This window comes from Pristiophorus japonicus, chromosome 17 (assembly GCF_044704955.1).
Source record: "Pristiophorus japonicus isolate sPriJap1 chromosome 17, sPriJap1.hap1, whole genome shotgun sequence".
Lineage (NCBI taxonomy): Eukaryota > Metazoa > Chordata > Chondrichthyes > Pristiophoridae > Pristiophorus > Pristiophorus japonicus.
Window position 1 is genome coordinate 17818669 of NC_091993.1, and position 22946 is coordinate 17841614.

A 22946-nucleotide genomic window follows, 5' to 3' on the forward strand; every position below is an offset into this window, starting at 1 on the left:
CCTTTATCTGGCTGCAGCCTTTCACAGTTGACCACACCATCCACCTGTCCTCCTTCATCCAGCTGAGTGGGAGTGCCCTTGCTTAGTTCTATTCTTTCCCATCCAATCATAGCCAGAGAATCTGCTGTACTGGCTTCTTTCCCTTCCTCCTATTTTTCATCCAGCTTTACCCATGATCCCTCTCAACCTGTGTTGTCAAACTGCTGGCGTGACATCCAGTTCTGGACGAGCCAAAATTTCCTCCATTAACACTGAAGTGTTGCAAACCATCTGGTTCAGCCCAAGACAATAGGCACATGTTCCTGATGTTGGGAAAGTCCAGAACCTGGGGACATAGTCTAAGGATAAGGGGTAAGCCATTTAGGACTGAGACGAGGAGAAATTTCTTCACTCAGAATTGTGAACCTGTGGAATTCCCTACCGCAGAGAGTTGTTGATGCCAGTTCATTGGATATATTCAAGAGGGAGTTAGATATGGCTCTGACGGCTGAAGGGATCAAGGGGTATGGAGAGAAAGCAGGAAAGGGGTACTGAGGTGAATGATCAGCCATGATATTGAATGGTGGTGCAGGCTCGAAGGGCCTGCTCCTGCACCTATTTTCTATGTTTATATGTTTCTAAGACTGATGCTTTGGCTTCGGCCCATTACAAACTAAGTTTCCTAGCCATCAATTCCAGTCTCCTCCGTGCCTATTGTCTTGGGCTGAACCAGACGGTTTGCAACACTTCGCTGAGCTTCTGACCCCATATCCTTTCCATTACAAGACTGCTTACTTCCACCTTTGACAACATCACCCATCTCCACTCCTGCCTCAGCCAGACTCTTACTATTCCAATGTTCTTCTGACCAGCATCATTTCCACCCTCCATAAACTTACTCAGCCAAAACTCTGCTGCCTGTATCCTAGCTCGCACCAAATGCCCATCATCATAGGCGGTCCCTCGAACAAGGATGACTTGCTTCCATACCAGAGATGTTTCAATGAAGGACCCAATATTGCAGTCCTGAACTTCAATCGGAGGTAGTAGATGCCAGTGCGTGGATTTTTTTTAAACGTGTGGTGACCGTTGCATACCAGCCACCACACGAGCTTGACAGTTAGGCCTTTATCCAGTGGCAAGGATTTACCAGGACTGGAGACCTAGTGTGCACACATCAAACTGTGGGCTGGCCTATGCTGCCCCTGGGCCCTGTACCCTCATTTACCGCACCTTCGCCATGATGTCTCACCACTCCTCTGCCACAAAACACTCGCCGCACACCTCCGCCACGATCTCCCACCGCACCAAACATTCACTGAACCTCCGCGCGCGATCCCTCATCGCTCCTTCACCTCGATCGCTCGGTGCACCTCCGCTATGACCTTCCCGCACCTCTGCTGTACCTGGGCCCCGTCGGTACTCCTGCCTGCACTCCAAACGGCGACCTGGGTCTTGACGTCATCTGGTCGGCCACCTCAAAATTGACTCACACTTGTAGCAGCTCACGCTGGAAGTTGTTGTATGTCGCTCCAGCTCTTTTATAGCCCAACCTGCGGTGGTGGTCTCTTGCAGGGAGGGGTGGCCCACGATGTTGCAGGACCCGCCGTTCCAGCTCTTTTATAGCCCGAACTGCGGTGGTGTCCTCTCACAGGTCGGGGTGGCCTACGATTGCCATTCACCATTGGCTCCCAGCCCAACAGCTCAATTTTAACATTCTCAGCCTTATTTTCAAATTACTCTTAAATCTCTAACCTCCTCCAATCTTAAAATAGTCTTGTGTTCTTATAACTTGTGCATTTCCCACTTCCTTCTCCCCGTATTGGAGACAGTGCCAGCAGCCATCTGATCTCCAAGCTCTTGATTTCCCTCCCTAAACATTTCCACCTTTTTAAGACGCTGCTTAAAATCTACCTCTAACCAAGCTTTTAGTCACCTGTCCTAATATCTCCACCTTTAGCTCTGTCAATTTTTGTTTGATTCCACTTCTGTAAAGCAGCTTGCGACATTTTAATAAGTTAATGGTGCTATATAAATGCAAGTTGTTACTCATTAAACAATTTACAGACTAGCTCTGGATTATTTGCACTTTTTTTAATGAATACAAGAATCTGATTTAATAAGGAAGAGAGCTGGATTAGAGGGTTCCAATAGAAAATAGAAACTATTCCAGACATGGTACAAAACTGTAGACAAGAAAACAATGTCTTCAATTCTAAACTGCTATTTGCCAGTGATACCAGTAGTTTCTATTGGTGTCTATTATTTAACATGGACTGATGTTTCCCTTTGTGCTTGCTCAAAGGTGGTCAGAAAAAAAATGGAATAGAATAATATTCCAGCTCAACTTGGGAGCCAGGAAGGTTATTTAGACAATCTGGCTTTCAGCTTCATGAAATCTCAATCAACATGGCAGTAGTAATTTTTTGGTTTGGGGGTGAGAGGAAGGAGATGTGTGTGTGTGTGGGAGAAGAATAGTTGGAGAACAAATATTGCTCATAGGACAGGACTCTCAGCATTTAATCAGTATTTGCAAGCTTTAAATGCAACAGAATTTGGCTCAATGAGAAGGTTTACAGTGAACAAAATGCAAGTATGCTGTATTGCTTTTCTAGTCCAGTGAATGTAAAACATTAAGGGGGGGGGGGTGAAATTGTCATGTCCCATTTCGGGCGAATAATTCAAATTTTCTAAATTACTGTGCGGCGGGAGGGAAGAAGCGGGATATTTGGCTCTTGAACTGGAAGGCCACCCCCCCCCCCCCCCCAGCGCTTGGGGGAAGGGAGGAAAGGAGAGAGAGAAGAGGGCGCGTTGTTTGAGGCAATGTCAGGAGCGGGGAGGCGTCATGTAGCAACATCCCTCCCCTTCAGTTAAAGGGAAGGGATGCTGAGAGGCCTACATGGCGCCTACTGGGCCACCAGAGAAGGGGCCGGGCCAGCGGCCAAGAGGGGGTACCAGGTTGGCTGTTAGCGGCCGCCATTGTCAGCCGACAATTCAAGGAAAAGGCACCACCCAGCCACTGGCAGCCTCCTGCCTCGCAAAGCTGTCAGTGGCACCGGCAGCGATCCCGTGGGGCAATTTATCACACGGGACGGAAAAGTGGTCACCACCGGGCTGTGAGGGGTTGGCCCACCAGAAACCTGTTTTCGCTACCCCCCGGGGCATTTGTGGATGGGTCACACCCTCAGCCTGCCCCTGGCCGGTAAGGCCTTACTGGGGCAGTTTCGGCCTTTAACAGTATTGCATTTCAAATTTTGTAATATTTAAGTCAGGAAATGTAAACAACTAAGCACATTACCAACCCAAAGTAAAACAATCCCTGAACATCCAATGAGTTGATGACCTTATTTCTTCCACATTATCCATACATTATACAGCCTTGATTACATAACCTGCTCAAATCTGAACAAAAATGGGCAAATAAAAAAAAGCTTACCCTACCTTAGAGACTCTTTCTTCAAATACAAGTACTCTTCACATCACAAAGTAGCTTATTCTCTTTCAGAAAGACTATGTATTAATCGGGGAGATGTTTGTTTAATGCATTTGTCCACTGGTTTACTTCTGGGGGAAAGGAAACGGTCAGAGGAAGACAAAGAATCAGATACCATGACATCAGATCAAGTGCTTAGCACAATGAATTACTTGAAGCTGAATGGCTTATGTAGGCAAATTGATCAAGACAGGGAATCATTTTTAAAAAGGAAATGCATAAGCTTAATTAGTAATTGGAAGTGTTCTTCTGGTCACATCCTCTATGCAACACTAAGAACTTATTTAGTACTGCATGAGAAAGAGGTAGACTTTGACACGGTCAGGTAATTCAAAACTGCAAATCTTTCCTGGAAGCAGATTAGATTCTCAATTGGAAGTTTTACTGATTCATTCTTTTGAATTAACTACCAGAGGGTTTCCCCGATGTTTTCCTGTACAGTAAGCAGGTAAACTCTTTAATATGAGTCAAGTGCATTAGGATCCACCAGCCACTGACACGTTTCCATGCGATCCAATCAATTTTAGTTTTGCAAAAAGGCCTCGGCCAGTAAGTGTAGGTTAAGACATGTAGCATTCATTCAAATCTACAATCCAATTTTGCAAGATCAAGTAGGTACAAAGGAAGGAATTTTCTGAAGAGTAAAATAGAGATATCCTCAGGAAGAATTGGGCTCAGGTCTAAGAACAGCTACTTTCATACAAATTTAGCATTGAGTTCACCGACTCTCGACAAAAAACATGTATGTAAAAGTTTGTCACTGCAACAATGAATATAACAGGTACCAAAGTTTATGGAGTGCCAAATTGACACTGACAGAGATGTCTGCATTATTCTCATAGGGTCTCAGGGGAATGATAAAAACAGGGAACATAATGCACTGGAGAACAGAGCAACAGCACAGAGTAAATTTAGTTACATTGATGAAGAACTGAGCAGAGGCCTGTGCTTCCCCAGTAAGGACCTTGCACTTGGGATACTTTTTTCTCCTCATGTTTCCCTCTCTAAGTCTTGTACAGTTAAAGTTGATTGGCTATATGAATTAGAAGTGTTTTTCCTTAAGTTATAAAAGTTCGGAACTCCATTTCGTCACACTGACATTGTAAATAAATTCTGTAACAAATTTTATTAAACAATTTAAGTTAGACAACATTTTATTAAAAACAGTTTATCCATTCAAACAGAAGTGTCCAGCGATGTGTTGTCTAAATGACTATATATATATAAAAAAAAAATCAGACATTCTGATAACAGAAATTACTTAAACATACAACAGTCTCAATATCCAATTACAAAGGTTGGCAATCATTTAAAATTACATTATAGCTCACACAACAGGTAAGTTTCCACTAAGCTGTTGGAAATCACTTCGGTACAAAACAAAAGCAGAACAATAAAGCTAATCAGACATGCTATATTTTTCTGTACATCACATGGTTTTCATTCACGCGTTACGATCCATGCGCACGTCTATCTCTCTCCCACTGATCTTTGCGCCATTCATCATTCTGCGGGCTTTCTCAGCTGCTTCTGGAGAATCGAAACGCACCGTCCCACAGCCCTTGGACTTGCCATTTTCCATTTTTATTTCAGCAAACATTACATGGCCTAAAAGGTAACACAGCAAGAAAATCAATCTTCCCATAACGCTGGAGAGAACATTAGGGTAAAACAACAAGACTAGATAAACACTCACCGCACTGACTGAAATTTTCCTTTAGTTTCTGCCATGTTAGATCATACGGAAGCTGAAAAAGTATTTACCAATTGTTATTTCTGCGTGTGTTTTTTTTACATTAAAAAAAGTTTTCAAAACAGCCATGTTTCTACATACATTTCTTGCAAAAACCTGGCAGCCTCGGAAGCCACTTCCACGGTCTCTTAATCCACTTCCCATCGATCCGGTGTTCAAGCTTCCATATCCACGGTCCATATCTATGCTCCTGTCGAGACCTACTCCCATTCCAGTTCCCATTCGATCAAGGCTCGAACCCATGCGATCCATACCCATCGCCATGCCTCCTGCCATGCTATTCATAGCAGCCATTCCACCACCTATGTAAAACAAACCAAAAAAATGTTTTTCTCTCAATAGTACAGTTCAATATTTCAAATGAGAGGCCAAATTATCTTGCATTCAGCCTCGATTCAGTGATAGCACTCTCGTTCTGGAGTCAGAATGTTGTGGGTTCAAGCCCTAAATGGCATTCTTCCGTGTTAAAAGCATTCCATGACTTAATCTAGACTGACACTCAGTGCATCACTCCCTTGGTGCTGCATTGGCAAAAGTGCTGACTTTCAGGTGAGATGTTAAACTGAGGCCGAGGGCCCGTCTGCCTTCTCAGATGACATAAATGATCACATGGCACTATTCGAAGAGCAGAGGACTTCATCTGTGTCCTGGCCAATACATATCCCTCAATCAACATAATTAAAACACAATTTATCTGACCATTGTCTTATTGCTGTTTTTGGGAGCTTGCTGTGCACAAATTGGCTGCACATTCCCTACATTACAACAGTGACTGCACTTCAATAAAAGTACTTCATTGGCTGTAAAGTGTTTGGGATGTCCAGAGGTCATGAAAGGCACTATATAAATACAAGTTATTTTTTTCTTTAATTGTACTCTGATATTTGCCAAGCTCCAATATAAGCACTCAAATGTTACTGCACAAATATCCATTATGAAATGATATCAATGTATCAAAGTTTTTCACGCTGCTTCAAAATTTATGGAAAATAATATAGTAGCGGAACTGAAGTAAATAAGCTGCAATGCCGTTTACACTCCACCAGAACTCTCGCATCAAAACTGCCGAAATGAATTTAGAGAACATGACCTTGCAGTGCAATAGTTCAGAACACTTCACAGTGTCATCCTCCAAATCAAGTTGCTCATTTTCTATGTCCACTTCACGTCAAGTTAGAACTAAGTTATGAAATTAACTACTACAGGCAACTAAAAACGACCTAAAATTTGTGACGTAACCAAATAAAAGAGGAATCTAATTAGAGTCTGTGAATTTTCAACAAGATATCTCAATGTGGCTACTCAATAACACGTTTGCCACAAATCAACCTTTCTTAATGGGACATCTTTGGGCCCTCAGCCTCATCAAATACAACAAACAGGCAAGACTGAATGCCTGCTCTGCTCGGGTTTCTGGGGTGTTGGGGAGGTTGTATGAAGTAAAATATCAAATGATTGGCATGATTGTTATTAATCTAGACTGCTACACAGAAAATATCCCAGGTTTAATGGAACAAGTGGATTTCCTGGGGATCGGTTTTGGGCCCTCAACTTTTCACCATGTTTATTAATGATTTGGAAGAAGGAAGAGCGCGCTATATATCCAAGGTTACAGATGAGACTAAGTTTAGAGGGACAATAAGTAATGCAGAAGGGAGCAGGAAGTTGCAAAAGCGACACAGATTGAGTAGGCAAAACTATGGCAAATTGAGTTAAACGTGAAGTAATCCGTTTTGAACCCAAGAAAGACAAATCAGAGTACTTTCTAAATGGTGAGAAAATAGGAACTGTATAGGATCAGAGATTCACCAAGTACACAAATCATTAAAATCTAGTAGATAGGTTAAAAAAGCAAATAAAAGGCTAATGGAATGTTGGCTTTTATCTCAAGGGATCTGGAATACAACGGGAAGGAAATTATGCTTTAGTTGTATGAACCATGGTCAGACCCCATCTGGAGTATAGTGTTCAGTTTTGGGCACCACATCCATGTTCTGAACGATGTACTTTATTTACCCTCATCTCATGGACACTTCCTATCCCTTGTAGTGGAGAGAACTTTCATTTTCCACTTGACCATTCTTATCTCGGAATAAAATTCCAATTAAGACTAAACAGGCAGATTTCTGTAGCCCTACAAGGAACTGTATGACCATAACTTATGGTTTAGCGACGGCAAAACTTTCATAAAACCAGCAGAGAAAAAGGTAGAATGGACTGCATTCAAATCCAGGTTCTAAACCCCATGCCACATAGACCCCCAGACAAGATTTTTATGCAGAATATTTTGAACAGTAATAATGCTGTTTATGGTTAACAGGCCACCAAGCTATCCCAGAAGTGAATTATCACTACAGTACCCAATGCTTCAGTCTCTCCCGCTCCTCTCCAACCGTTTCCGAATTGGAGCTTGTTGGAATACGATTACTGTAATTACTGGCCAATGCATCTATTTAAAAGCAATGGCATCAAAAGTGGCCATCTCCAATGGAAACACAGTTTAAAAGAAAGTTCTTGGTATGTTGTCCTCCACATACCTGAAAATGTTAAACATTTGAACTATTATGAAATTAAACCTACCCAATCCAGACGCCATTGGGCCCATGCCAGTCGTACCCATTCCACCTCCCATGCTTCCTCCAAGACCTCCTCCCATTCCACCTCCTAAAAAAGAGTAAAAACAAATATTTTCCATTTATAGACAACTCACTTAAAAAACAGAAGTAGAATTTCACATCGCTCAAAAACAAGAAGATTTGTTGCCGGGCCAACAAGTAAGGTAAAACAATTCATCAGTAACCCCTCTCCACCCTCAAAAGAGAGCAAATTATTAAAATGCTCAGTGGTATTTCTCAATCTTAAATCACAAATGCCAAATAAAATCAAAAGACAGATGACTTTTACAGGAGGTACTGCAGCCATTCATCTTTGAGCAAAGGCTGTTCATTTACCCCTCGAAACGCACTGCAATGAGATGAACAAATATTTCTGCTAAATTGCAGTAGCCATCTCCCCTTGCTAGATTTCTGCAGCACTCATCTCACATGAGAAGTGGGCACATGGCATTCCAAGTATTCAATTTGGCATATAAAAACAAAAGAGCCATTGGAAATTAATTCAACTTTTCAGCTCGACAGAAGTGATCTGTATCAATAGAGAAAAAATGCACGGATTCTTCAGATAGGCAGTGCATAAAAGGAATTAGAGGAAGGGGAATGCTTAAAAAAATTGACATTTTTAGCCATTTAAATTTACTGACGAGAGGTATTGAAATCAAAAGTACTCCAAACAACATCTACAATTTTCTCAAAGACTGGAGATCATTTTTGTACTCAGCGAGATGAGAGGTGTTAGTGCTAGATGATAGTGGATGAAGACTGCCAAACACTGGGCAGCAGACAACATTCCTAACGTAAGTGTCAGCTGTGGCTCAGTGGGTCGCACTCTCGGCTAAGTCGGAAGGTTGTGGGTTCAAGTCCTACTCCAGCGCCTTGAGCACATAAATCTAGGCTGACACTCCAGTACAGTGCTGAGGGAGCGCTGCACTGTCAGAGGTGCCATCTTTCGGATGATGCTTTTAAATCGAGGCCCCGTCTGCTCGCTCAGATGGACATAAAAGATCCCACGGCACTATTTCAAAGACGAGCAGGGGAGTTATCCTCTGTGTCCTGGCCATTATTTACCCCTCAAACAACATAGCAAAAAAACAGATTCTCTGGTCATTATCACATTGCTGTTTGTGGGAGCTTGCTTATGCGCAAATTGGCTGCCGCGTTTCCTATATTACAACAGTGACTATACTCCAAAAAGTACTTCATTGGCTGTAAAGCGCTTTGAGATGTCCAGTGGTCATGAAAGGCGCTTTATAAATGCAAGTCTTTCTTTTTCTTTCTAATGCAGACAGGCTTTAAGCCTAGGTCTCAGTATCGAATCTACTTGCACCACCCAGTTCCCCATATAAATTAAACAGAAAAAATAATTTGCAAATTTCTGACAACTTTGATTTTCATACATTATCTGGAAGTATTTCCTTTCCAATACATCTACTTACAGAAATAATTGACAAAAACAGTCGAGATGACATATCTACTTTACAAGAGGTCTTTAGTAGAATTATTACTTTTTGAAAGAAATTCCGTTCATAGAACAGGATAAAGCTGCCATTAGGGCAACAAATGCAACAACAAAAAAAAAAAAATTCCTTTAAGGTTTCAGCTTGTCGCATCTTCACAATCTTTTCCCCATCTTGCTGAAAATCCCACTCAACTCGAGCAGTACAGAGAAAGGGAATCACAGGCAAGGCAAGCATATTGAAAATGGCTAGAAATTGATTTTTAAAAAGTGATGGATAGATCATGAAGTTGTCAAAACTTCTCGTACACCTATGCCAAATTTTCACTTTCCTAACACGCGTCCCATTTCACAAAATTGGAGCTTGATCAAACAAGATCAATTTTATATTTGCTGAATAAGTCTAAGTTCTCAATTTTGGATTAAATAAAAATTATGTAACCAAAATAACAATTTTCCAAATTTGCGTGTATATGGGAAGGGGGGGGGGGGGGGTGGGGGAAGATAGGACCGAGGAAGGAATATTTTGAAAAAGTTGGGTTCTCCAAATGAGTCACAAAAGAACATTTTAAATGGTGTATCCTTTCCTTGGCCGTAATTTTGGCAACATCCACGTCATGTATCACAAACGTTTGTCTTCAGTTTCTTACCCATTCCTCCAAATGAGTCCCCAAAGCCACGGTTCATACCCATGTCACTTCTTCCAAATTCTCGATCAAAACTGCCTCCCATGCCAGTGGACCCCATACCTGCACGGTACATATCTGGAACAAAAACATTAAAAAACAGTAATATTCTTGTTTTGAAAAGCAAGGCAGATTCTAAAAATTACTAAACAGAAAATGAGATGAAGTTTTAACAGTTATATGTTTGCAGCAGAAACCAGAAGACTTCTAGAGGCTTTCCCCACTTGTGTACCATTTAAGTTATGTTCACATAGAAATTAGGTGCAGGAGTAGGCCATTCAGCCCTTCGAGCCTGCACCACCATTCAGTAAGATCATGGCTGATCATTCAACCTCAGTGCCCCTTTCCTGCTTTCTCTCCATACCCCTTGATCCCTTTGGCCGAAAGGGCCACATCTAACTGCCTTTTGAATATATCTAAAGAACTGGCCTCAACAACTTTCTGCAACAGAGAATTCCACAGGTTCACAATTCTCTGAGTGAAGAAGAATAGTTTCCACACTAGAGAAAAACTTGATCTAAGCAATTGAAGTTGCTGAGGCTGGGACACCAACATTAACCCGGCTTTTCATAATTAGTCCCATGGAATCATAGAGCACAACAATAGGTCCTTAATTCATCAGAAGATACTCATATGCACCATAGCCCAGCCCGATTCAATCTTCCTCCAACATCCATATATATGGGCACTTCCAGCAAAGGGTTACGAGGAGCAAGAACCCTGACCTATTCCCCAACCCCCCAAAATAAAATAAAGGGCACCAAGACCAATTGGTAAGCAGTCTTCAGTTAACTCCACACAAACCATGGATTGAATCTGGGATCATCTTTGTATACATTTCAGCTAAGTGCATAAACTCATTAGATCATTGGAGGAGCCAAGTAATGTGAATATAGTTTGATGTTCATTCATGAGTACAGCACCTGGAAGCTGAAGTGATCACAACCATAAATGTACAAAACACATTACAATACAGCAACCATTAAAAAATATAGAACCCTTACCTCCGATATTGCTCCCCATTCCACCTGCGCTGCTGCCCATCCCTCCAATGGCACTCATGTTGCTGCCCATTCCTCCCATATTTCCGCCCATTCCTCCCATGTTTCCCATTCCTGCAGCCATATTTCCTCTGAAGTCATCCATAGTACCCATACCTGCAATATAAAAAAAAAAGTCACCAAACTGATCAAAAATAATAAAGCCTCAAGGCAAACAGAAAAACAATTACCTGCCATTCGACCCATATTTCCCATGCTGCCCATGTTTCCACCACCGTATCCTCCCATGTTGTTCATTACGTCCATTCCACTGCTAAAACCACTGGGACCACTCATTCCTTCAGGTAAGAAAAAAAAAAGACTTGCAACAGAAGATAAATAACTTTACACTTTAAAAACTTGGGTTCTTAGCAAAACAGAAAACTCACCTCCGCCCATTCTGTTCATTCCCCCATAAGCTGGCCCATCCATTCCAATTCCTAAGACAAACACAAGAGGTTAAGTAGTAGTAATTATATATTCATATTTAACTATTTAAATTTCCATACACACTTATTGTATGCAACTTTCCTCTCCCATTAGGAATCTTACACACAAGTGCGAAGTCTCATACCTCCAGATCCCATATTGCCCATTCCACTGTTCATATTCAGTTGATTTGCAGCTATTGGCTGACCACCAGGTCCAAGTCCCATTCCAATACCTCCAAGCCCACCTGAAACCAACCAAAACAGCAGGCATGAAACCAGTACACTGGAAGCACTATGGAAAACAGCAAATGTCTATTGTGGCATATATCTGAACCGATAAGTTATATAGTTTGCATTATATCTTGTATTAGACTTACGAGGTAACTGTGGTGTCTTGTTGTCCATAGAATGGAAGTCATCATGTGGAACAGATCTATCATCCTTTATAAAAAGGAAAGAATTTGGTTTGTGATTGTAGAACTAATCGATTTCCAAGCACTTCCACATCATAATTGTAAGAAAGTAATCAAATCTCACCATTTTCACGTGCATTGGTCGGTCAAACAAAAATTGTCCATTGAACATAGCTGTAAACAAGTTAAAGAAACTCAAACATTGAGACAAACGGACCGTGCCCAATTCTGTAAAAGGATCCCATAGCTATCTATGAAATACATTAACAGATTTCAAAGGGATGTGCCTACTACAAACTGCAATAAACATGCATCTCTTAAATACAATTTTCACTTAGATTTCTTACTAAATATGGTTGAAATGTCAGACTAGGACCCGAAATAAGTTACCTTACCCATTAAAGCTGATTTCTTCACATCAATTGTATTTAGTACCTTCAATCATGTAGTCCTATCCAGACTTCTGCCCAATTAAGCACAGAATCTTTGGCCTACGATCTACTAAGACAAACGAGGGATGGGCAATCAAAATGGCCATGCTAATGTCGCAGAGAATTTAAAAACTGCAGAACTAGAAATGTAAAAAGGAGCAGAACAGATAGTTCTATTCTTGCACTTAGGTTGGTTTTCCTTTTGGCACTAGGTTTATTAGACTGCAGGCTGGCAGTTATCTCCATCTAATGTCGTGAGTGAAAGTGACACAAGCAATAAACATTTTACCAGTCTCATTCACTTGTGTATATGACACGTTTTGTAAAATATATAGGCACAGTGCACAAAGAGCAATGGAATAATACATCTGAAGAGGTTCAAATAACAAACTGCAAGAGCATAACCCAACTTATTAAGTCATCTAAATGCAGATATTTCTCAGGAGCTTTAGCATTCACCTCTCAATAAAAATTGAGGCTCCTTTTCAGATAATGAATGAAGTAATTTTCAGTTACTGACAAGAGAAAAGTGGTGAGAGATCATTGCTGCCCAAATATTGCAAAGAAGGGCAGCAATGATTCTGCATTTGGACAATGCACGCCGTTATTAATGTGCAAATCGACCAGCAACATGTGACGAGGAAGAGATGCCCCATGAGTTGTGAATTGCCGCAAACTACTGGTCAATTAGCTTTGCGAGAACAGTATCTCACCCTCAACCTTCCCATGAAGTTGCTGCATTGGCACATTAATTGTCCATTAAACACACCACAGAAAGTTTTTAATTTATAGCACAAGTACCCTTTTAAAAATATAATTGTTAATGACAGCCAATCAACCCCTTGGCTAGAAAGTGAACAATTTTTTTTAAAAAAAGAGCGGAGTCTCATTCCTTCAGGTAGTGAATTATTGTTTGGAGTTTTTTTTCTAATGTCAGATTTTTTAAAAAATCTTACTTTTCCTTTGTCTCTTTTCTCTCTCTTAATTCAATACTTCTTTCCCTCTCTTTATATACCTAATTTGACATTGAATTCACCCTCCTTCTCAGTTATCCCTCTGTTTATTTCTCAATTCTTAAATCTCATTAAGGAAGTTCAGTTTGTCCTGTTGTTCACCAAGGTTTCAGATGCCATGCTGTCCTTGCTGTGCCGTTACCAGCGAGCACTTCAAGCAACTTTATGGGCAAAATATTTTTGGAGCTAAAGTGTGCAACAAGTCTCACTAACAGGGCCTGATGTGAGATGCCCCCTACAGCAAATTCTGTGCCTATATTCAACTTGGTTATGTGTTTGAATGCCACACTAATGTCTAAAGAGAGTCCAAGCTCCTCCTTCAAAGTGCGGATTCAAAGATTTTGTAGATCATCTTCAAAAATATTTGCAAATCGTGTAGGAAAAGATACAGATAGCTTGAACGGCTTCAAGGGACTGTTCGAAAATCACAGTTCCTATTCCACGACTTTTGCCGTCTTTGTCTTCTTTGATATCTGCACGTTTTACTGTCCCAGCCATGGAAAATACTTCTTTCAGCTTCTTCCATCCCACTTTAAAGTCAAGCTAAACATAAACAGAGGTAATTGCACAGAAATTCAAAACAGCACAATTGTCTTTCAATTTCTTTGCAGGAAATGGAAAAAAAATTAAACACACTTACATTAGCAACAAATACAGTTGGTAAAAGTCTTCCAGCCTGCAGAGCAGTGAGGACCTCCGGGGGGATATTTGGGTTGTTGACAAGATTTGGTGGCAAATTAACAATTGGTGTACCCATATCCGGCCCTGGTCCACCAGGGTACGAACCACTGCTACCACGCTGCATAGCCCTGCGGGCATGCTCTCCATCAGCATCCTACATGAAATAAAAGTAGTTATGCTCAAGACATTAAAGCTAATACAACTGCATATTCCAAAAAAATTACAAGCTCTAAAGTTTCATCCTCTGCTTCAAATGAATACCAAATAAGATCACTTCGCTATGCTCATTTTGTGGCACCTAAATTTGCGCATTTTCTTCAATTAAAAGGGAATAAAAGTTGTGTTGAAAGATGACCTGAACTGGATGTGTTTCTGGACAGAGAAGGGATGGCGGGGAGGTGAAATTGTTTGAAGAAAATGGGAAACAGATTTTGGGGTTTTTACATTAAATATTTTACTCGGGCTCAGGTGATACCAACACTCCCCGAAGCAAGCTTTGCTCTCTTATATGTGTCACTACCTTCCCTATATTTATAGAGATCGATAGCAAGACCAAAGATTGAGCAGAGAACTCCAGATTTATTGGAATGCATCATGTATCACATGGCATCATGTGATTCTATAGGTGGACTGAATATAGTTTGGCTGAGATTCAAACTATAAGCCAATAGATGGTTTACTTAACGAACGTTGTATACAGCATAAAAATGTAAGTATAAACTTTACTGGACTCGGTACAATAAAAAAAACACTTCTAACATACACAAAAGGTGGAAAATAGATAGTCGCTTCTTACGTAGTGGAACATTACCAAAAGGTTGCCTGGATCAGTCTTTCTGCTGGTCCGAAGGTTTACCTGAGATTGACGACTATCCAGCTTCCCCACCCAAATATAATTCCAAACCGTTTCAATTCAGAAGAGATTAAGCTCAAAGTCATGATGAAACAGGCATCTCAGGCTGCTCAACCAATCAACAAGTTAAACTTTAAAAAGTGGAAAAAAAATGTAAATGCAAGAAACACTCAGGTTAGCCAGCATCTGTGGAGAAAGTATACAAGTTATGTTTCAGGTAGAGAAACCGTCACCAGAACAGTTCTGTTAACTTGTCTGCTCACCCTACGTGCTAATTGATCTGCTGAGTGTTTCCAGCATTTTACTTTTGTTTTACATTGTCCACAACATTAGACAACAATATCCCTCAATTATATTAGATCATCGAGCCAATCACAGGGCCATAGATGATTGCATTTATCAATATTAGCTCATTATGCCATTCATGTCAATTGCCCAAAATGTTCCTCGACACAAATTACAGCAGGCACTGCCAGATGAGTATAAAGAACCCAGTCTGCCTGACAAACAGAAGCAGCAACTAGGTGAAGAAAAAGGAACGCATCTGAAGTCACCAACGTTTCAACATTAGCTGGGCAACGTATCTCCGAATCACAGTCTACCTGGCCTCTGATGTAACTTTTTTCTTGAAAATGTCCAGCCATCCCTCTTTTAAACGATATCCAAATTCATTACAGTTTCCAGCAATTAAGGATCCAATCATAAATGTAATACAGACAAGATAGAATTTTGGGGGCGGAGGTCCATTCCCTGTTCCTAAAAACTCTTGCGTCCTTATTTTGGAGAAAATATTTTTAATAGCTTGCAATCCCATTTTAAATTCACAATAGGTAGAGTATAACCAAAGAAACCAACCCAAATTTAATATGGGAAAGCCTCTGACAAACCAGCCAACTACTCCTAAAAAAAAAAGGTTGGATGACACAGAAGGGGTCTGAGCTCTCCATACTATGAGATGTTTGGAGATGGTTTGTCCTGTGGCTGCTACAGACAGCCTATTGTATTACCTCTGGAATACACGAATCCCAAATCTATCTATCGCTGCCGAGGTGTATGCAAGGGTCGACTTTTTAAAAAGATTAGGACTTTAAATAGCTGCCACAAGCCAAGGAGTAGAGTCCTTCTGCCAAGTGCCATGAATCCACCAGGTCCAGGGTCTTCTATCAGCCCAAAGCACCGTCATGTCACTGTTTCCCAAACATCTAACTAAATTGCAGACTGGTCAGGATCCATACCATATTATGCGCCTCCACCAGATCATTACTCCATTCACTTCCTTCAGCAGAACCACAGTAGGATGCTATGAACGGATAGGTGGGCCATATATACAAAATTTATTTTCCCATTTCCGAATGGCTAAAACATGGATGTTTTGCTACAGCGCATGCCTGATGTTTTCTGACACACATGGGTGTACTGCTCGGAGGAGCCAGACCCTCCATTTGCTAGTGGGTGTGCATCAAAGATGAGTGTAGCCAACCACGCCTGCCTCAGTATAATTCAGCTTAGAAAGGTAAACTTCTGGTTTGACTCTAAGCCTGATAATGCTTTTTTTTTGCACTTTAACATTGCCATTTTAATTATGTTGGTTAATTCACATTACAGTATAATATTTTCTGCAAACAAAATAAACAATCACAAACCATCACGTGTCGACGTAATTTAGAATCACACTATAAATGATGCAATCTTAGTTCTTCAGCACCTAGGCTTTCTCCCAAAGAAGCAGTGTAATAATGGGCCAGATCATCTTGCAGACCATTAGTTACTTTTTGCTGCGCCCTTCAGCTCAATATTTTCCACCATAACTATCTAGATGTGCAGTGTTATAACGGCATGGCGAGGGCAGTAGGACCTCTGAACAGCAGAACCAACAGTGCATTTCCTTAACCACTGAGATTTAAGGATTGAGAAAGAAACTGAGGAACAAGTGAGAAAGAGGGTGAATTAGAATCCAAAAAGGAAAGGAAAGGAGGAAAGGGAAGGGAGGGACGGAGGGAGGAAAGAAAGAAAGAGAGACTTGCATTTATATAGCGCCTTTCACAACCACCGGACATCTCAAAGCACTTTACAGCCAATGAAGTACTTTTTAGTCACTGTTGTAATGTGGGAAGTCAGGTACAGAAAGAATGAGAGGGAAAGAGAGATTGAACTGCGAGAGAAAAAAAGACAAAGGAAAAGCAAAATTTTTTTTTTTTTTTTAAGTGACATTTTTTAAATCTTTAAGAACAATTTACTACCTGAAGGAATGAGACTCCACAGTCTAAATTGTTCAATTTCTGGTCTAGAGAGGTTGATTGGTTATTATCAATTATGGCATCATAAAAAGGTTACTCAGGCTCTTAATTACCAGACTTAACTTTGTGGTGAATTTAATGGGTAATTAATGCGCAAATCCAGCAAGTTCTTGAAAATAAAAGGATAAGCTAAGGATGAGATGCCGTTGGTGCCAGGCCGAAGAGTTGAAAAATTAAGCTTTGGGGTTATGTTAAAGGAATATACACAAGTATTTTGTGTATAATTACAAAGATTTTTGTTTGAACCTCAACTGTTCCCCATGGGTTTTTTTTTGTCACAAATTGGTTGCCAACTTTGCCCACATCACAATAACTTATTTATATTGCGCCTTTAACGTAGTGAAACGTTCCAAGGCGCTTCATAGGAGTATTATGAGACATAAAATTTGACACCGAACCACGCAAGATTAGGGCAGATGACCAAATGCTTGGTCAAAGAGGTAGGTTTTAAGAAGTGTATTGAAGGAGGAAAGAGAGGCAGAGGTGGATAGGGTTAGGCAGGGAATTTCAGAGCTTAGGGCCTAGGCAACAGAAGGCAGGGCCCCCAATGGTTGAGCAATTATAATCAGAGATGCTCAAGTGAGCAGTATTAGAGGAGCGCAGACATCTCTGGGGAGGTTGTGGGGCTGAAGGAGATTAGAGATAGGGAGGGGCGATGCCATGGAAGGATTTGAAAAAAGGGATGAGAATTTTAAAATTGAGACGTTGCTTAACCAGGAGCCAATGTAGTGAGCACAGGGGTGATGGGTGAGCAAGACTTGGTGCGAGTTAGGACAATGGCAGCTGAGTTTTGGGTCACCTCTAGTTTACGTAGGGTAGAATGTGGGAGGCCAGCCAGGAGTGCATTGGAATAGTCAAGCGTAGAAGTAACAAAGGCACGGATGAGGGCTTCAGCAGCGGATGAGCTGAGGCAAAAGCGGAGAAGGGCAGTATTACAGAGGTGGAAATAGGCGTTCTTAGTTATGCTGCAGATATGTGGTTGAAAGCTAATTTCAGGATCAAATATGACACCTAGGTTGCAAAGTGTGGTTCAGCCTCAGACAAGTTGGGGAGAGGGATGGAGTCAGTGGCTAGGGAACGGAGTTTGGGGCAGGTTCTGAAAACAATGGCTTCGGTCTTCCCAATATTGAATTGGAGAAAATTTCTGCTCATCCAGAACTGGATGCCAGACAAGCAGTCTGACAATTTAGAGACCATGGTGGGGTCGAGAGAAGTGGTAGTGAGGTAGAGCTAGGTGTCATCAGCATACGTGTGTAAACTGACACTGTTTTCGGATGATGTCGCCAAGGGGCAACAGTTAGATGAGAAATAGGAGGCCAAAGGTAGATCCTTGGGGGACACCAGATGCGGGAGCGGGAAGAGAAGCCGTTGCAGGTTATGATTAGATAGATAAGAATGGAACCAGGCGAGTGCAGTCCCACCCAGCTGGACAATGCTGGAGAGACATTGGAGAAGGATAGAGTTGTCAACCGTGTCAAAGGCTGCAGACAAGTTAAGAAGGATGAGGAGGGATAGTTTGCCTTTGTCAGTCACAAAGGATGTTCTTTGTAACTTTGATGATAACCGTTTCGTTACTGTGTCAGGCGCAGAAACCAAATTGGAGGGATTCATACATGGAATTGCAGGAAAGATGGCCACGGATTTGGGAGGAGACAACACGTTGGAGAGGAATAGGAGGCTGGAGATGGGGCGGTAGTTTGCAAGGACAGAGGGATTGAGGGTTGTTTTTTTTTTAGGGGTGATGACGGCAGATTTGAGCAAGAGGAGGACAGTAGGGGAACAGTACCCGAGGAGAGGGAACTGTTAACAATGTCAGCTAACATGGGAGCCAGAAAAGGAAGTTGGGTGGTCAACATTTTGATGAGAATAGGGTCAAGGGAGCAAGAAGTGGGTCTCATGGGACAGAATGAGCTCAGAACGGTCATGAGGGGCGATCGGAGGAAAATTTGCAAATTATATGATGTCAGGGCTAGGGGGGGGGTGGAAATCAACAATACACTGCACATCCAACGTAATGTATTGATTGTGAAGCGCCACAACTGAAGATATGAAAGGTGATATACAATTTCTTTGACATTATTGCAGGACAAATGTGCAAAACAAGTTTTGAGCTTCTTTTTGCCATTTCCCCCTCATGGTTACTGAAATTAAAATGTCATGTTGTTTTATGGAAAAATCCCAAATACTCTACACATTTTTAAATTGCCCAATAAGACTTTATGACTGCCTGACTAATCAAGGGTCCAAATTTGGTCCTCCAGTTTTTTTTCGGCGCACTTGCCTGAGGTGCTCCGACTTTCTGCGCCGAAAATGGGGTGCTGAAAATGTAGCTCCGTATTCTCCCCGCTCCGTGGACTGTCCTCGGGCTTGGTGTGGCAAAAGCAGTGGGGGGTGGGGGAGTGGAGCTAGGGCCGTGCTGCTGAAAGAGAGCCAGCAGGGGGGCAGAGCTAGGGCCCAGCGTCTGTAACAGTGCCGGCAGCATTGCGTATGTGCATTGGAGCTTTCGCGCATGTACAATGGAGGACTAACATTGGCAATCGACCATTTTTAAAGGAAAAGCCTTCTCATTGATTTTTGGTGCCTGATACTGCAGCACCCATACTTAAAGTAAAACTTAAAACTTTCAACGGTCAAGGTGAAAAATGCACGTCACCCTCTCCACCCAAGGTATGTATATGGACCACACCCCAAAGGTCTTTTGTTCTCTCCCCCTCCCCCCCTTCAGTCATGTGACTTCGCTCTCAACTCTTCACCCTGTTGCAATCTAGTTCATTCCTGCAGCCTGTGTGTTCTGCTGAGCCCAGCACCCACTTTTAAGTTCCCACCTGCAACCGGTGTGTTCCCAGCCCCCCTTTAAGTTCCCTCCTGCCAACCCCTTTCTGCAAGCCCAGCCTGCTGCTTCTTGGGTGTGTGGCCAGTTCACTGCTCTCCCGCCCAGGCTTCCCACCCACCGACCCTAGGCCTGGCCAGTACGTGCTACAGTCGGTGGGTTCTCCCGCCCCTAGCCCTGGCCGAAGGGCTTGCCGATGCGGGCTGCAGTCGGTATTCTCCCGCTGACTTCCCGGGGCCGAGATAGGACATTTTACTTATTTATTTTTAATGGTTTTTATGCTTCTTTAATGTTGTTGAGAAAGTGTTTAGTGCTTTGCAAGGTCCTCTCACTTCCCTTTCTCCCCCATCTCTGGCTACGTGCGCTGATTTCTTAACTCTCTGCAAGGGTTTTCTGTGCGGGCCACAAGTGGCTACATACGCTGGCCTAAGTTAGTTTGGAGCAACTATTAGCTGTCCAAACTAGCCAAAACAGGCGTAGGTGTCTGGTAACGCCCCCTTTTGAAAAAAAAACTAAACTAAAAAAAAAATCCTAACTAACTCACTGGTGCAAATTAAATGTGCAGAATGGGGATTTTTTTTAAAGATACTCCAGAAAAATAAAGTTGCTCCAAAAAAAACCGGAGCAACTCCTGGCCAAATTTGGGCCCAAAGAACCTAAAAAGCCCTCTCTTTTAATGCATTTTCTCTCAAGGTGGAAAACACAACAATGATCATCTTAGCATATTTCTACCCACATAGTTTTAAAAAAATATATTGTATCCAAATATCAAAGCAAAGATAAATCTCTACAGTGTGCTCTTGCTACAAGACAGAAATTCTGAAAATGCCAGCAGAAAACTCAATGTTACTCTTCTCTCCTCCCTAAAATGAGTGCTTTGAATTCCTTTCTTGAACAATATCTTTTCTACTTTGAAAAACCTTTAAAAGTTGGCAGAATCATCACTTTACATGTTGCAAATGAGAAAGCATTGCAGACCTTCCCTTTTGATAAAGGTTTTCCTTTAATAGTCAACAAACACATTTTGTGGCCCATTACCTTCAAGCCGGCAGTGGATTAACCACTAGTTTTTAACGAAACCAAAGCAATCCACCTCCATTTCACTTGGTTAGATTTACAATTTTAGATTATGCTTGGTTATTTCAAATAGTCATGTTTCACTTAACTAATTGTATTGTATTTACATCACAGAAGCAGGCCATTCGGCCCAATAGGTCTATGCCGGTGCTTATGCTCCACTAGAGCCTCCTCCCCACCTTACTTCATCTCACCCAACTATTCCTTTCTCCCTCATGTACTCATCCAGCCTCCCCTAAACGTATCTATGATATTTGGCTCAACTCATCAGAGTGGTAGCAAGTTCTAAATTCTAATCACACTCTGGGTAAAGAAGCGTCTTCTGAATTCCTTATTGAATTTATTAGTGACTACCATATATTTTATAGCCCTGGTTTTGGTCTCGTCCACAAGTGGAAAATCTTTTCTACATTTACCATACTTTCATAATTTTAAAGACCTCAGGTCACCTTTCAGCCGTCTCTTTTCTAGAGAAAAGAAGCCCAACCTACTCAGTATTTCCTGATATATAGTTATAACCCCGTGTCTGGTATAATTAAAATAATTACACACGGTGAGATCAATTATTAACTATTCCAAAATGCCATAGAGCTTGTCAAAACAAAAGTACAAGGAAAACTAGGAGTTACATGACCGATTCAAAATACTGAGATTTAATCAAGTAAACAAAAGACTCCCCACCCCGTCTGAATTTGGCCAAGAAATTGTGAACGGAGGCGTATCTCTGGAGTATACCCCCGACCCGTGAAACATTTACTAAATTACCTGCTAGCACCCAGGCTGCGAAGAGTTGCGGTCTCAGGCCTTGAGGCGGAGGGCAGCATAGTGGCCCACGGATCCCAGGGATGCAGGCAGTTGGGAAGCGTACCTGGGATCACGTGGGTCCGGTCCTCGAATGACTAAGAAGAATTCCATTGCAATCATTTATGATGGAAATCTCCTAATGAGATGCAATGGAATCCCGAATGTAAAAATATAATTAACACAATTTGAATTTTAATAATCATAGCCTTCATTCCACTAAACTCAATAAAAATTAGATTTTTTGATAATTTCACACATTAAAACTGTAATACAGGCCAATATTTGCATAAACCCATTTAATCAAATGTATGTGGATAATTTGGGATATGTAAATGTTTATCCCCTTACACTGACAAACAAGCAAGCCCTCTGCCTGCTTGCATCAACCGTAAGATTTACTTACGTGGGCAATTAGCCCAACTCCGTCTGCGCCAGAAATTGTTTTTTTCGGAGCGCCTGCGGATACTCAAAATGCCGTCACAGGCACCACAATTTCAGGGCCATTATATTTGAATGAACAAGGGATAAGCAGAAAAGGTAATTTCAAAATACTTTCCCCAAACCGTGCTCCTCCGTTTACTTTAATATATGAGTGCTTTGAACTACATAAATGAGAAATATTCAGATCAAATACAAGTTGCTAGAAAGTGCTCAAAGGATTATAGCAATAAATTACTGCTCACCTCTTTTATGGTAAGTGGTCTTCCACCAAGATCATGTTTGTTCATAACATCTAAAGCTTTTAAAACTAAATCTTCAGCTTTGAATTCCACAACACTGCAGATTTTAAAAACAGAAAATATTTATTTTTCATTAAAACACAATAATTTATATCAACCAGAAGCTGTCACTTCTAAATAGTACAACAGTGGATCTCAATTAAATGAGAATCAGTTCATGTCCAGATAATGTTTACCACTATACTGCCTGACAGCAAGACTATATTGTCCCATAAATCAGGGATTAGGCTATTCCTTCGTACAATTCCAGATTATGAATTTAATGGATATGTTGGCAGTTTGTTTCGCAAATTTGTAATGCTAATTAAGTCATGTTTTCTTGAAATTATGCAAGAAATATCCTGGACAAGAATG

General features: G+C 41.4%; 1 protein-coding gene across 1 annotated transcript in view; it reads right to left on the minus strand.

The window, feature by feature from the left end:
• Positions 1-4608: 4608 nt before the first annotated feature.
• Positions 4609-22946, minus strand: part of myef2 (myelin expression factor 2) — a 38970-nt gene continuing 20632 nt past the window's right edge. The window contains exons 6-19 of the mRNA XM_070858437.1: positions 22536-22629; positions 13951-14145; positions 13700-13853; positions 11991-12040; positions 11831-11894; positions 11597-11698; positions 11412-11462; positions 11214-11321; positions 10987-11139; positions 9947-10060; positions 7806-7889; positions 5307-5527; positions 5169-5220; positions 4609-5080 (exon numbers count right to left, since the gene is read on the minus strand). Of these exons, the coding sequence (XP_070714538.1) occupies positions 4917-5080; positions 5169-5220; positions 5307-5527; positions 7806-7889; positions 9947-10060; positions 10987-11139; positions 11214-11321; positions 11412-11462; positions 11597-11698; positions 11831-11894; positions 11991-12040; positions 13700-13853; positions 13951-14145; positions 22536-22629 (1606 nt within the window). The 3' untranslated portion in view covers positions 4609-4916. The remainder of the gene's footprint in view (positions 5081-5168; positions 5221-5306; positions 5528-7805; positions 7890-9946; positions 10061-10986; positions 11140-11213; positions 11322-11411; positions 11463-11596; positions 11699-11830; positions 11895-11990; positions 12041-13699; positions 13854-13950; positions 14146-22535; positions 22630-22946) is intronic.